At 51.6% G+C, this 16,032-nt stretch overlaps 1 protein-coding gene across 2 annotated transcripts in view; it reads left to right on the top strand.

The window, feature by feature from the left end:
• BICDL1 (BICD family like cargo adaptor 1) overlaps positions 1–15,521 on the top strand; it is a 105,222-nt gene extending 89,701 nt beyond the window's left edge. For both annotated transcript variants that reach the window (XM_055321866.1, XM_055321864.1), the window contains 3 exons: positions 5,699–5,829; positions 10,993–11,113; positions 14,005–15,521. In XM_055321866.1, the coding sequence (XP_055177841.1) occupies positions 5,699–5,829; positions 10,993–11,113; positions 14,005–14,163 (411 nt within the window). In that variant the 3' untranslated portion in view covers positions 14,164–15,521. The remainder of the gene's footprint in view (positions 1–5,698; positions 5,830–10,992; positions 11,114–14,004) is intronic.
• Positions 15,522–16,032: the final 511 nt, after the last annotated feature.

The following is a 16,032-nucleotide window of genomic DNA, read 5'->3' as shown; positions in this document are numbered from 1 at the left end:
TCCAGCAGCTTCTAAGCAGGGAAGTTTGCAAACCAAGAAGTAATTGATCTCTACAGGCCTGTTCTCTCTCTAATGCCATCACCTCTGCCAGCCTGTTTTTAAGCTTTAGAAGCACTTACTGCTGGTCTTGCTGTTCCATTCCTGTTTGATCATGATTTCACCTTTCTCGAGAATCTGGGAGAAGGGCATCTGTATTCCAATCTGAGAAGTTCTAAAGGGCTTAGGAGCACCCCCACCCAGAAAGGAGCTTTTAAATTCTATCCAAGGAGATGGATAAGGCTTTTCCTCTTGACAAGGGTAATGTGTGGTATTCTGTCCCACTTGTGGGGAACAAAAGACAGGTAGCATTTTAAACCGTGCCCCCACCCAGCCTGCTCCCTTTCTTCTTCAACCAAAGCTGGTCATCCCTTCCTGCTGCACCAGAGTGCTGAGAGAGGGAAGTTCAGCCTGGCTTTTGCTTCAGTCAGTATTTCTTAAATTTAAAGGACCTTAGAGAAATAAACTCCTTTTGGGAGTCATAGTCGTTGGACATCCTAATATAATTCTTTTGCAAGATACTGGGAGGCCTTCCCGCAGCTGTTGCTATAATCTTGCTGGGAGTGACCAGATAGTGAGGAGAGATGTTGTTGAGGGCTGTCGCTGGTCTCTGGCCAAGCCCCAAAGAATGGCATTGTCATGCCTAAAACCTAAGTCCTTCAGGCGGTCGTTCGGCCAGACTTAGCACAGGTCTTCAAACTGTAAGAATAAAAACTGGACAAAGTGGTTCTAAAAGTTCTTTGGGTTAATAAAAGTGTTATTTACTTTAAAGCCTATTTAAATTTTTGTGGGGGTGCTTCTGCTTATCAGCCCCTTGAGGTCGGCTGGTTTGTTTGTTTCTTTGCTTCTCAGAGTAGCAGAACTAGAAATAGCAGGGTCGTTACTCAGAAACACGAGCAAGGCACAGGTTGCTGAGGGCCTGGACCCAGCTCTTTCAGAGCCTTTCTCCACCAGGGGATGCTCCTTAAAAGTTCAACTGATAAGTGGTTTCTGCCAGTTCCTGTGGATTCCCCCTCCAGTAGCTCATCAGGCAGATAGTTATGCTCAGTCCCATGGGGGATAGGACTGTGCCTCTTCAGCAGGTCCTCTCTGCCCAGAAGCTTTGTCAAAGCAACAGCTCTCTCAGCCAAACTCCATCCATCCAAAAGCATCCCTTGACAGGAATACACTGACCTCCCAGGGCAGGGGTTAGGATGCAGATTGAATCGCAGAATGCCAGTGGAGACGTGGTGGCTGTCAGAGCGGGCACAGCACTCCTTGTGCAATTAGTGCGGCAGCTCCTGAGCACTGCCCTCCACTGCCCTAGACCCTGAGATGCTCAGGAGTGGCTTGACTACGCCCTGTGCTCCCCAGCTTCTAGAATTGTGAGGAGGGGGCTCACACCAGCTCTGTACCCTGGTGGGGCTGGGGATGAGGTGGACAGAGTCCAGACAAGGTTATGTGAAACCAAAGTCCCAGCAGACAGCTCCCAGACTGAGAGGAAACCTCGTCCAAGGGATGATCCAGCCTCCAAGCCCACTGCTTTCCTACCCAAGAGTGTTATTTTTTCTCCTGGAAACTGAGCCAGAAGTAAAAGGTGGGGGACCTAGAAGGTGAAGTGACCAGACCCTCAGAAACCTATCCAGATTTTTATTTTATTCATTTTTATTTTTAAAAAAGATTTTATTTATTTATTCATGAGAGACACAGAGAGAGAGAGGCAGAGACACAGGCAGAGGGAGAAGCAGGCTGCATGCAGGGAGCCCGATGCGGGTCTCCAGGATCACGCCCTGAGCCAAAGGTGGCGCTAAACCGCTGAGCCACCTGGGCTGCCCTATCCAGATTTTTAAATAAAAGAGCACTCAGGTTTAATTTTAACTGATAATTATTTTTGAGACAAGAATCTGTAACTAGACCTGAAGACTACCCCACACCCTTGTGCCATGGAGAGCTCCCTACCCCCTCTCTGCATTCTCCACAGCTTTGCAGGCTCCTGTTCCCTCCTGATCAGGGTTTACTGGGATCTGGAGCAACAGCTGGGAGGCAAGGAGGATGTTCAGAGCAATCGGAAAACCAGTTATCTATGGAGCCTCTCCACCAGTTCCCAAGCCAGCAAGCCAGGCTGTGGGAGGTGCAGTGAGAAACAGTCCCAGGCCTGGGACTCCTGGGTGGCTCAGTTGATTAAGTGGCTGACTCTTGATTTTGGCTCAGGTCATTATCCCAGGGTCCTGGAATCGAGCCCTACGGGCTCTTTGCTCAGCAGGGAGTCAGCTTGAGATTCTCTCCCCCCACCCCCCTGCTGCTGCGCATATGCTGGCTCTTTCTCTCTCTCTTTTTTTTTTTCAAATCAACCAATCAGTCTTAAAAAACAGTCCCAGTCCTGTGTTGGGCTCCTTGATAGGGCTTGACTGGAGTACTAGCCAGTTATTACAGAGGAGCATGAAAACACAGTGGAGCATGTACTGGGGACATGGAAGGCCTTGGCTGATGACCTCTTGGTGACCCCTCCTGTGTGAAACTCACTGTATTCTTTTTCCTTGCATCTTAGCCACTGCCCTACTTCAGACCTTCATTCTATCACACCATGGCTTTGGTCATCACGTCTCCCACCCACTTACCCTCCACATGATTTGGGTTGATCTTCATGAAGCACAACTTGAGCTCTCTTACAAATTCTGGACTGACTTCCTATCAGCAAGTAGTGGGAAGCCGCCAGCTCCCATGGCCCCACAGTCTGACTGCATACTGGCCATGTAGCCTTCTTCCTTATTGTTTCCATCTCCCCTCCTTGGCATTCACCAACTGAAAGGGTTGCATCTCCCCTCCTTGGCTATGAAAGGGCATGACACACACACCCTGTGCTTCCCCACATCTGGGCCTTTTCTCCAGCCCTTCGCCTCTACCCAGAAGACTTTCCCTGGTCACCTGCACATATCAGCCCTACTCATCCTTCAGGTTTCACTTCCTCCTTCCAACTCTTGATCCCCTTCCTCCTGGAGCCCCTGGCCCTGCTGGGTCATGGTTACTATCCTTGCTCACATCTCATCTTCTCAGTTAACACTTAGACCGCGCCTCCCCATGAGGACAAGCTCGAGGTCTGGCTTCTCTTTGCCTTTTCCTATAGCATCTGGCACAGGCCTTACCAAGTAGGCACAAAAATCATCACCAAACAAAAGGGCAGATAAAGCCCTAGATATATGACTTCAGCATGTTTTCTTAGATCCTATTCATTCTCAAGAACACCTACTTTGTGTAGGAAAAGTGGATTTAGGGGTGGCTGCAACCTAAGTCCCTGTATAAACAAGCCAGGTCAGTCCTCATGATAGCCATCAGTAGGTCCACACAGGTGCAGAGAAAAGAGAGGAGTAGAGCTTGCCACCAGGTGCCAGGCATTGAGCTAGGTCCCTCGAGTCATCTGCCTCGTTTGATCCTCACAACAACTTGATGGTGGAAACTAGTTATTTTGATTCCTGCTTTTTATGAAAAGTTTGTGCAGCTCAAAGAAGGTAAGTTCCCTGTTACTTCTAAGGCAGATAGCTGATGGTCTCTACCTTGACCACATTTTCCAGACTAAAGCACAAAATTTTGTTGAGTTTTTTCGGGAGCATATTAAAAGTCGGCATTTCCTCTATTGCATGTAGTTTTCTCTGTAGCTTACTCAGCTGGCAAAACCCTTGTCTGGAGCATAGCCAGCCCAACGTCACATTAGGGCTTACTTGGTTGGAGGAGGTCTGGCTTTCTTTTTTTTTTTTTTTTTTTTTTTTTTTTTTTTTTGAGGTCTGGCTTTCTGATACTTCCTGGGTCTTGAGTTTCTGGCCTACCAGGCTCCAGAACCTACTAGTAAGTAGGGTGAGGCTGGGTTTCTCACCTGCTGCCTGCTTGCCTCAGGACCAGCTCCACCCTGTGGCCTCTGCAGGTACCCCAGCATGCTCTTTCCTATAGCTTGTAGCCCTGCTCACCGCAGCTGTCGCCACCATGAAAGCACAGAGCACTGGGTCCTAATGTTTCCTACAAGGCACCTAAGTGTTCTAAGATACAAAGAATATCAGTCCCAGGAGGCACGTAATGTTTCCTACGAGGCGCCAAAATCCATGGCCCACAGTAACAACATACTGCCCTGTACACCTCTTCATTGCTGGGTGTCCCCTGATTTCTTCCCGAGTGCCTCTTCCCCAGGAGCTGGCAACTCTGCCATCTCAGTCCAGGGAGTCCAAAGCATCTTCAGGGAAGCTCGATCTTCAGCCTTGTTCCTGGGGTTTTTGTACCATTTCAATCCATCTGAAGATGTTTAAGCCTGGGACTTGAGAAGGGGTGGGGGGAGTACACTGAAAGGTGGTGTCTGTCTCCTTGTGGGAGGGCTGGACCGGTATAGATAAATTCTCTCTTGGAAAAATGTCGAAGTATGTGTAATATTTAACAAGAGGGCAGAGCCAGTCTGACTCCCAGTCTGAGCCTATTGACTGAGAGCTCCCACCCTTCCATTCATTCAAATATTTACTGTAAGTTCTACCAAGCCGGGTTTCTGGTTACAAACAAAAACTCTCTCTGCTTAAGAAGACAGAGACTATATTGAAATTAAATCTGATACCTGACAGAATCAATAGGAAGGCTGGGGAACTGAACTCTAAAACAGGAAGGAGCCATAGGAAGTGGGGGCCACAGAAACAATATGCTGTCACTGTAATAATTTCCCCCTGGCCTGTGGCTTTGCTGAATCCTCAAGAATATCAGTCCCAGGTAGGGGTGTGTGACTGTCCATGCCTGTGTGTCTAGGAAAGGACATGACTCTCCCCTTTTGGCTTCCTTAGTGGGAGAGCATCCCCTACCTCCCACCAAAATTCCTGCAACCAAGAATGTCCTCCAAATAGGAAAGGATTTGGGATGATGACTGGCCAAAAGAAGACCACTGTCTACTGCACAAGCGTTTGGGGATTAAGCATTATACAGTCAGGCTCTGAGATGCACAGACGAATAGAGCATGCTTCCTGCCATTGCAGAACTCTAGGTGTACAGAGGGTAAGTTGTGGTCACTGAGGGAGCCACTAGGAAGGGCACGTTACCACCAAAGGATGACTCCCAGTGAATGGGCTGTGGGACCACTCACGAGGCGTAGACCACAGAAAAGTGAAAGATGATATCTCATAGGTGTCTAAATTTCATATGGCTTTGACCAGGGAAGCTGAATTACAGGTTGCATCACGTACTGCTACAGAAATGGGAGCCAGGTCCCAGGCTTTGCTTTGGGGTCCAGCCAGAGCCCTGTGGATAGCAGTGTTCCAGGTTGAGTGGAAGATGGCTGGAAACAAAACTTGAGTCCCTACCCTTAAACGTGTGTTTCAGAGCCCTGATGCATGTGGGGTCTTCATTAGCTCCCTGGGAATGCCTTGAAGTGGAAGCGGTGGTGTGGCGTGCCACATACAAGGGGGACCAGCCCCCGTGGCTGCTGTCCAGGGCTGACTTTCATCCCCTACCCTCACCCCTACCCGGCCCTGGCCAGTGGGCTCCAGCCCAGCATGTGGCATCTTTTCTCCAGAAGAGGTGGATGTCTTTCAGAGCCAGGGGTCCCAGGAAGCTACAAGCACCCATCTGGAGCTGCTTGTTTCTTTCTGCCTCTTTGAGAGCAACACCCCAGGCCAGCAGCAGTGGTATCCCCACATTCATCATCCCTGTGGTCCCCTGTCAGGTAACACTGCTGAGTGTGGAGATGACTGCACTGAAGGAGGAGAGAGACCGACTCAGAGTGACATCTGAGGACCAGGAGCCAAAGGAGCAGCTTCAGAAGGCCATCCGAGACCGCGATGAGGCCATTGCAAAGTGAGTGGGCATAGTAGCTTGCTAAATTTTACTTTAATCACAAGCAACAGGAGTATATGCTCAGTTTTAAAAGTAAGATTATACAGAAGAAGACAAAAGTGAAAGGGTTTCCCTGCTACCCATACCCACCCTCACCCCCAGTCTCATTCTTCTCCCCATACAGATACTACTGTGGAAAGTCGTGTGTGTCTCTTGCAGATCTTTTTCCTATGCGTGTGCAGGTGTGCATGCAATAGTTTCAGCTTTTTAAGTATCAATAGGACATATCCTGTACATGTAGCTTTGTATCTTAGCTTTTAAATTTCATTATATAGATCAACCTCAACCTCTATTTTTAGTGTTTTTTAGGGGAGTTATTTTTATTATGGGCATATTCAAGCATACACAAAAGTAGAAAAAAAATAAGATTAATCCCTACCTACCTGTGTTTTAGTTCTATCCCTAATCAGCATATGGCCTACTGTTTCATCTGTATCCCCACCTGCTTTGTCCCCCTTCCCACTGGATTGTATGGAAGCAAATCATAAGATACCTCTTCATCGCATCTGGTATAGAGTCTACTAGAAAAAGACTCTTTCTGGAAAACATGCAAGCACAATACAGTGGTCACACTTGAAAAAACTTACACTAATTTCTTAATATCATCTAGTAACCAACTGGCCCATAAATGTGTTTTTATGATTGATTAGAATCAGACTCCAAAATCCACATACCCCATTTAGTTGATATGTATGTAAATCCCCCTCCATCTTTTTTTCATACTGCATTTATTTATTGAAGAAACTGATCATTCATCTAGAATTTTCCTGCATTCTGGGTTTCATGCATTCTCAGAGAGTCATTCAGCAGTTTTTTTCTATCACCTTATATTCCCAACAAACTGGGTCATATCTTAATGTTTTGGGTTTTCTTCAGAGAAGAAATGCATTCTCTCACATTAAAAAAAATTGGACATGCGTAGGCAAAAATATACTTCCATATTCCCCATCCCCCTCTAAATGATTTCTTTATCATGCATCCAATCTACCCTCTTCACTGTGAGGAGATAAAATGTACTGCAAATGTGTCTGCTCATTGCACTTTGCAACACATTTATAATGTCTGTGTCACTTCACTGCTGACAAAACATTTCATTTTTTAATCCTTCCATCCACAGCAAGAAGTAAAAAAATTTTAATCCCAATTTTTACAGATGAGGAAACTGAGGTACTTTCCCCCATTCCACAGCTAGTGGTGATCACTGGCCTCCACCTCTCAGGTCTCTTGACCCGGTCCCCACATCCTTTCCTCTTACCACACAGGCTGCTTGTGAGCAAACGAAAAGCCCACTTGAAACAAATTGTAAATAGATTCTATATACCTTTTTAAAAAGTAATATGACACATTTTAATTTCTGACTTTAAAAATTCCTCACTCCTTCCCCCTCCTCACCTGCACACATACTTGTCAGCTCCCTTCTGTTCTCTCTAATCATTTCATCATCTGTACTACTTAGTTTTACCTTTGGTTCCCTTTTCCAGTCTGGCCAGGACCTTCTGTGAGGCTGGCTGACAATTTCCAGTTCATTTAGGAAGTATACTCTGAGGTTCACAAACCTGTGTGTCTCTGCCACTGGATTTCTGGTGAATATTTGATTCAGTAGCAAATACGTGAATAGCAGTATAATATTTTGGAGTGGGAGCATACTTTCATGAATAACAAAGGGTGAAATTGTGTCATACAATTAGGGAATAAGATAATAAAATTAAGGTGCTAATTGTGGAAGCCTGTTGGGAATAAAAAGAATGAAGCTAGAAGTAGAGAATGGCTAGTCCCCTTCTCTTGGCTGGACAAGCATAAAAGAGCTGAACATCAAGCTCTGACCATAATCTGCCATCAGCATGGGAGGTGGGAGATACAACCAGAGAAGTACCAGCATGCAGGAGAGAAGAAACAAGTTGTCTAGTCCTTTCCCTTAAAATGAGTGGAACCTAGCTCTGACATGTAAGCCAGCAAGTCTCCATGAAACCTTGAAATGCATGCTGTCAGCTTCTGCCAGAGGAGGCCCAGTGAACCTCCTGGCGTCTGACCCAGCTGATGAGCAGATTCACCTGCCCGAGTACCCAGGGAGGATTCTGCAGTGAGGCCCTGTCCTTCGTTCACCCTACATAAGGCTGGCCCTGAGGGAGGGCGTTAGATCACTCCAGGAGGAGAGCTCTTACTCTGTCCCTTAGAAATTAAACTGGTGGTATAAAGAATTGAGACCGCAGTCCTAAAGAATCACTTAAATGTGGGACCTTTGTGTAGGACCTTATGAGTTTTACAAGATGCTTTCATAGCCATCATCTCTGATTCTCCATCCTGACTGCACTTTAGAATCATCTGGGGAGGGATCCCTGGGTGGCGCAGTGGTTTAGCGCCTGCCTTTGGCCCAGGGCGCGATCCTGGAGACTCTGGATCGAATCCCACGTTGGGCTCCCGGTGCATGGAGCCTGCTTCTCCCTCTGCCTGTGTCTCTGCCTCTCTCTCTCTCTCTCTCTCTCTCTCTCTCTCTCTCTCTCTCTCTCTCTCTGTGACTATCGTAAATAAGTAAATAAAAATTAAAAAAATAAAAATAAAAATAAAAATAAAAAATTAGAATCATCTGGGGCATGCCCTAGATGCCAGGGCCCTCTCCAGAACAATTCAATCTGAATCTCCTAGTTTGGGGCTACTTTTAAAAAGTGTCCCCCTGGGCAGCCCAGGTGGCTCAGCGGTTTAGTGCTGCCTTCAGCCTAGGGTATAATCCTGGAGACCTGGGATCAAGTCCCATGTTGGGCTGGCTCCCTGCATGGAACCTGCTTCTCCCTCTACCTGTGTCTCTGCCTCTGTGTGTGTGTGTGTGTGTCTCATGCATAAATAAAAAGTGTCCCCCCTACCCCACTCCCTGATTCTAGTGTGCAGTCAGTAGTGAGAACCCTCAAAAATAACTTCCCTCTGTCCCTGGGCTGCAAAAACCTTAAGGTGTTTTTATCTGACACAGTAGTGAGTTCCAGAGAACTTAAGTAAAAATGTTATATCCTTGCAGGTACAGGGCCCTCACCAAAAATATCTGGGGCTAGCAGTCTGCCTCACAAAAACAAAAAGGCAGTTACTAGCGGTTTCATTTAAATAAGGAATTCTTCAAAAAAAATATATATATATCTATAAGGAATTCTAGCCCTTTGAGACATTTTTTTTTTTGAGACATTACTTTTTAAAATTACGATTAATAGATCAGCGACCTCTGCGGCTTAGCTCTCCTGGTCCAGGGTTTCCCATTAATTAAGCACCGAGATTCCCCGGTGAGCAGCCTTTCTCTGGGGTACAGTCGGAGGCTGGGAAACGGAGGTCGCCAAGACAGCCCCGCTTCGGGGGGTTTCCGGAAGGAAGGGGCCCCCCTGCGAGCCCAGCCACGCCCCTGCGCCCGGAGGTCTCCGTCACCACATCCCCGGCTCTCCGGGCTTCTGTGGCGCCACCTGCCGGGAGACGCCCAGCTGCTCCCGAGGCCGCGGCCGCCGTCGTCTCCAGCGTGGGGGGCGGGCTGCGCTCGCAGGACCGCGGGGGTGGCGGCCGGGCGTCCATGGCAACCGGCGCTGCGCGAGGAGTTCCGCGGTGCCAGCCAATGGCAGCGGGCGTGACAGGCAGCCTGGGGCGTGTGAGACGCCGGCGCCCATTGGGTGGCCTCTGCTCCTGTGCCCCAGCCGCAGTGCGGCGGGCTGAGCCGGTGCTGCGAGCCGTCGGGGCGCCGTTCGGAGGCCCTGAGGTGTCAGGGAGGCGACTCCTTGACCCCCGGACGTGAGGCCGGAGAGGAAGCGCCGGCCCGGCCGCGGCCCGACTGCTTTAACCAGCTGCCCCGCCTCCCGGCCGCGCTTAGCTCGCTGCAGCCGCGGCCTCTGTAGGCGGGGCCCCGCCCCCCGTGGATGCGCCCGCTGGCCGCCGCCGGGGCTTGAGGCGTGCGTGCTCTGCCCTTGCAGACGCAAAAGGTGGTCGCTGAGGGGGCCTAAGTAATGCCCATTTTGGCGTTTGGGCAACCAGTGCCGCCTTGACAGAAGCTGCTCAGTCTCTCACATTTTTTATTCCCATTCCCCCACTCCTGAAAACAAATTAATTTTCTTTTGCATTGAAGGACTGTGATTTAGCAATGTTGGAAAAGGCAAACCCAGTAGTATGTGAAACATCAAAATGTGAAAATACAAAATGCAAAAGTTGGGATCCCTGGGTGGCACAGCGGTTTAGCCCCTGCCTTTGGCCCAGGGCGCGATCCTGGAGACCCGGGATGGAATCCCACGTTGGGCTCCCGGTGCATGGAGCCTGCTTCTCCCTCTGCCTGTGTCTCTGCCTCTCTCTCTCTCTCTCTCTCTCTCTCTGTGTGTGTGTGTAACTATCATAAAAAAAAAAAAAAAGTATGGGGGAATCCCATCAACGATCATCATCCAGAGATAGCCAAGCAGAGCTTGTTGTGTATGACCTTTAAATACCCTCCCGCAGTTTGTCTTTCACAGAGCTGGTGTCCTACCAGACCTTGTCTTGTGATGCGTTTCTCCACTCAGCAATACATCGTATCTCCCCATTGTGAGTGACTATTCAGTGTCATGGTTGTTACTGGAGACTGTGCCCCATCACATAATTTGCCACCGGTGTCCTAAATTGTGGGTGACTATGATTAGCTAAGCTTTGATCATCACCTCTGTGTGGCTACTTTGCACACCTGTGTACCATTAGGACAGATCCCCGATCCCTTTAGAGGGGGTTGCTAGTGAAAAGAAGGGGACCAGGAGGACATGGTCCCTACCTCCCGTGGGAACTGGCCTTTTGGGAAAGGATTAGCAGCTCTTTAGTGCCTTGTGAGGCCTTTGAGGTCCTCTGGGTTCCAGTCCTCCTCTATCCTTGTTTCTGAGCCCCCTCTTCGTCTGGGACATGGGGAGAACAGATAGTCCCTTCACCTACACGTTGTTAACACCGGTTAAGGAAATGGATGTGAGCCCATGCCGTGGACTTTCCAGCTCTCTGCAAGTAACATCCTAGTTACTGTCACAGTTCCTATTTGTTTTGAGTTTGGTCAGAGCCTGTTTCCTCATCCTGTGGATTCCAGGTGCCCCAGGTAGAGAATCACATGCCTCTGGCACGAGGCATCCATGCTCACCCTGACCGGTCTGTTTTCAGGAAGAATGCTGTGGAGCTGGAACTCGCCAAGTGCAAGATGGATATGATGTCTCTGAACAGCCAGTTGCTGGATGCCATTCAGCAGAAACTGAACCTCTCGCAGCAGCTTGAGGCTTGGCAGGTAAGGAGAGCTCTGAGACCCAGGGTGAGGGAAGACAAGACTGTGGCAGCAGTCTCTGAACCCAGGCAGAGTGTAAAGAGAATTTATTACGAGACGGTCCCATGCCAGTGGGTGAGTAGTAACCCACCTTCACCTGGTGAAATTCAGAGGTTGTGTTCCCTCAGCCTCCAGGGAAGAATGCCTGAGGGTGCTGTCCAGAGCGGTGAGCCCCGGGCTCTGCCGCTTAGAGCTGCAGTGCCCTCCAGGTTTGGAGAAGGCGCTGCCTTCAGCTGGTTGTCTCAGCTTTGTTTCAATTAGCTGGAAAGAAACATCTGTTAACACAAAGGGCCCAGGAAGCCATATATGGCAGGACAAAAATTCGCAGCTGGGGGTGTCTGTAGTTCCACAGCCCCTGGGTTGCCAGCAGCTACTGCCCTTCCCCGTTCTCGAAGGCCAGCTTCTTTTTTCCAAAGAGCACTACCCTGGGGGAAAATGAGTCAATGTGTCCTCTCTAGGACCACCATTTTCAAAATCCCTCTGCCTAGGCCGCCCCATCCCCAGCACAGCTCCCCACTGGGCCAGGGCTGTACTTTGTGTTAGTGAAGTTAACATTGTACAATTTCAGGATATGGGTGTAGCCATTCATGTCTCTCCCCACGCAATCCTAAGCAGACAGATGAAAAGCCCTCCACTGGCGGGCAGGTTAGCGGTGACCATTCCTCCAAGGGCCCTGCCGGCCTGGCTGCAGGAGCACTTGTGTGTGTCGTCCCCTCAGCCTCAGGGAAATGGTTCCTGGCTCCTCAGCTCCTGCCCTACCACCAGCTGGTCAATCCCTGGCTTACCGCCCGTTCTTCTCTCTTCTCTCCCGGCTACAGTTTGCTTCCTCAGGGCTTTTTACTATCTGGCTCCTTTGGTTTCTGATCTAGTGGCCTTTCTCAGTTCCCGTATCAACAGCTTTAGTTGTACACCCCTCCTGCCTTTGAGGTGAGATCGAGCCCCTATTCCACCTACCCTGTCCCCTGCTGCCATCACCCCCGCCTTCCTGTGGCCCACCACGTTGTGTGTGCCGGTGTCCGGCGTCATCTCTGTGCAGTGTGCCATGCCATCACCCGCAGCCCCCCTCCCGTCACCGCCACGTCCAGTGGGCGTGCAGCACAGAGGCCAGGGCTTGATAGGCCGACCCGTTTCTGACTGGCTAAGCCCTGGTCTCTTGGTGCTGTCTCCTCATGAATGGGCTGTTTTGCCCACAGAAGTACTGGCTGGTGTAGAATTATAAGCGGTTCATGTGTGTGTGTGTCTGAAGTTCTAAGGTGATCTAGTTTGTGGGATTGCCTTAATGAATTTTAAAGTATAAAAGGTACAGTTTGCAATGTGCCAGAACAAGCATGGGTGCTCTGAAAGGGTTTCTTTCTGAAGGACCCTATAACATTCCCAGTGTTCCATGTAACTGATTTTATTGAGCATGTCCTAAGTGCGGGGTGCTGTGCCCAGAATTTAGCACTGGGACACCAGAGGTAGAGAGCATGTCTCTCATTTCTGTGAGTAGGAGGAAGGCACTGGAAAGAAGCGCAGTGTGAGGAAAGAGGAGAGGAAGCCAGGAGAGCAGGACATGAACGAGGGGAGGAGCAAGAGGCCCATACTGGCTTCTTGCTACCTGGTGCAGGGTAAGGAAAGTCCCTTTGTTTCACACTGAAACCTACAGAGTGGCAGGAGCGTGGGTGTGAGTGCAAGAGGTGATGGATGGGGGGCGGGCGCCAGCCCCACTTCCTGCCTTGTCAAGCATGCGGCTGCCCAGAGCTCAGCCACTGTCCAGCACTCAAGCAGGACACGATCAGCTGACACACCCCAGGGTTCAGCCAAGGTTTGGTGTCTTCACCAGGGCATCCAGAGCCCACTGAGTTTAGGGGTAAAGGAATCAGGCAGATGCGTGTTCCGTTCCTGCTGATGTTAACTAGACAGGGCCGTTTCTATTTCTACAGCAGTAGCTTTCATCCTTTGTTAGCGGCAGAAGGCCTTTGCCGAGTGGAGTCTTGTGCAGAATTGGAATCTAACAACTGGAAGGGAGAGTGAGTGGAGCTGCTCTGTCTAGAAGCCCCTCTGTGGGGTAAAAGCTGCTGTGCTGTAAGGCAGTCGGGGTGAGGGAGGCATTTTCTAGGCAACTTTAACAAATTGGGGAAAAGTGCTACCCCAGTGAGGAAGGCAAGGATATGGGCCTAAGCAGGAGGAAGGCAGGCCCTTAGCTAGTGATGCCCGTGGCCTGTGCCACAGGTGGGAGCCATGCCCAGGGAGGCCTGCAGCGTGTGGTTGGTTGTGGGCAAGGGCCGCACCAAGGGAACCGTGTCCTGGCCACGTGGGGCTGCCGGTGGTACCTGGGCATCAGCGGTGCAGCCTGGTAGAACTTCAAGGGGGCAAGGAGGCTGGTAAGGCCCCCTGAGGCTGACCCTTTGGACTAGAGAGATGGCAAGCAGAGGTGGCCCTGGGGCCTGGGGAGGGACGCCGAGGGAAAGGCACACCCGGCCCCAAGGGACGGAGGAGGCAGGACGGAGGAGGCCAGACGGAGGAGGCCCATCACAAGCAAGGCCCGAGTAGAGACTGGGAATTATCAGCTTCGGCCCCGAGCCTGCCCCTCTCTAGGCTTTTAGGGATAGACCACTGGCAGGGTCAGCCAAGGAGCTCATGCTAGCAAGGAGAAGCCCCATTCCCTGAGGATACGGAGGTGTCGGTAGCTCCTGTGTGGCTCCCTTGTGTCTGGGCATCGTGTCTACACTCGCTGCTTTCTCGCTCGGGCTGACCTGGCTGCAGCCATTCAGTCATCTCATCCCATCCCATCCTCATCTGGCATCCCCCTGACATTTGCTGCCCTTGGCACCAGGTCAGAGCCCTGCTCAGCCCCTCTGCTCTGCCCCCCGCAGGATGACATGCACAGGGTCATTGACCGGCAGCTGATGGACACCCACCTGAAGGAACAGAGCCGGCCTGCTGCCCTCTCCGGGGCCCAGGGCATGGGACGCGGGGACGAGCCCAGCACCACCGAAGGCAAGAGGCTCTTCTCATTCTTCAGGAAAATTTAGGTCGGGAGGAGTCAGGCCAGCAAGGATGGGTGGACTAGAGGTGACTGAAGCAGGGTGCGTGCAAGGGCTCGTCGTGCCATGCTGGCACACGAGGGCTCCCCTGGGCCGGCTCAGCGGCCGCACTGCCCACCCACACCAGAGCCGAGTCGTCCGGAAGGGCCCACTCAGCCTCTGAAGGTTGCCCTTGACAGAGGGATGGGCAGGAGCCCTGTCCCCACTGCCAGGCCATGCCCAGCCCGGGCTCCCCGACGGATCGCTATTGAGTGGGGCTCAGGCTGCCTCCAGCGCGGCCCCTCGGTTGGGCTCTGCAGCTCAGACGCGGAGCATCGCAGCCCACCCCACCCACCCTTCAGCGGCTCCCGCGTCCAGCCCCAGGCACTGCTGCCCTCCTGTTTTGGAATACGGGGAACAGAAGGAATGGAGGCCGTTCTCTGCATGCCTCAGGAGGCTGTCGCGGCCCCCAGCTAGCCTGAGCTGCGGGGGCCTGGTCCTCTGGGGCACCAGCCGGAGGCTGAGCCTCTAACTCTCCCCCAGGCTCTGGCCCAGGGAGTAAGGCGAGGCAGCTCCTCACCCTTGTGCATGCACCTCTGCCCGGAGCGCCTGTGCGGCAGGAGGCCCAGCCTGCAGGGGCCTGACGGCTGGGGCTGTTCTCTTGCATTTAACCACGACGGGCTCTACCGGGGCTTGGCTGTCGCCGTCCCAAGCTCAGGAGGAAGAAGGGCCCTGCCCTGGCCGCCCCTGTTCTCCCTTTCTGGCCTTCAGGCCAGCCGGTGTTTTCTTGGGCCCTCTGCAGGCTTTAGCCATCTAGTCCTTTCCCCTTCATGGGGCCAGAGCTGGGAGGGGGGTCTCCTCCTCTTCCCACCGCCCCCTGCTCCCCTCCACATACAAGTTCTTGGCTCAGCCAAGCAAGTCCAGGCTACAGAACAGCCCCAGAGGGGTCTGCAGTTGGCCACCTCCACCTCAAGGGCAGCATTGGCACCAGAGGGCGGATGCCACCAGATACTGCCCACCAGGCCTGCAGAAGGATGAATCCTGCAACCTGCTGCTTCTGCTCCTTCCTCAGCAGCCATTCCACCCTCTCTGCTGAGGCCCCAACTCAGAGGCACCCCCGGGCTGAGCCAGCCCGAAAGCTGCTTTACAAAGGATCATCTCCCTCCCTCCCAAGGGAAAAAGCACAGCAGGGATGAGCGGAAAGAATGTACCTATAGATATGTACATACCACAGTGCTGTAATTTTGTATGTAGCAATCATGTAAATACGTGTATGGATTTTATAATATACATATTATATATAAATCTATAAAGGCATATTTTTAGAAAAACAGCACACCACTGCTTCTTTTGAAAATAGTCTAAGAATAAAATGAATTTCTACAGAGCCTCCCGCCTCAATCATTGGGTACCCAGAGGGCTTGTATGGGCAGAATGCAGCGCACATCTGAGCCACCACCAGCTGGCTACGAAGCGGCAGCAGTAGTAAGGCCTCCATGCGTTGGGAGGTCACTCCTATCTTGGTACCAGTGAGTGGACTCCGCCAGGAAGGGGCACCTCCCCTGGACGGTGCAGGCATCCTGTCCAGGACAGCTCTTAGGGGACTGCCTCCACACCCACCCTGGCCCTGGGCGCCCTGCCAGGGCCACAGCTGCCCAGCTACAGGCCAGCCCTGCCAGTGCCGCTCCCCAAGCTTGAGCAGGCCCCACAGCTTGGCAGACTTTGAGCCAGAAAGAAATCACTGCAGGCAAAGCTTCCACTGCATCCTTCCGGGCATGCAGAGAATAAACACGGCGCTTCCCCCTGGCATCTTCCCACGCGTGCTCCCAACCTATGCATCCAACCAGGGGCGGGGTTGCGGGGGCTTCAACCTGGGCC

The sequence above is a fragment of the Nyctereutes procyonoides genome, unplaced genomic scaffold (genome assembly GCF_905146905.1).
Source record: "Nyctereutes procyonoides isolate TBG_1078 unplaced genomic scaffold, NYPRO_anot_genome, whole genome shotgun sequence".
In the NCBI taxonomy this organism is placed as follows: domain Eukaryota; kingdom Metazoa; phylum Chordata; class Mammalia; order Carnivora; family Canidae; genus Nyctereutes; species Nyctereutes procyonoides.
This window is presented reverse-complemented; position numbering and strand designations above follow the sequence as displayed.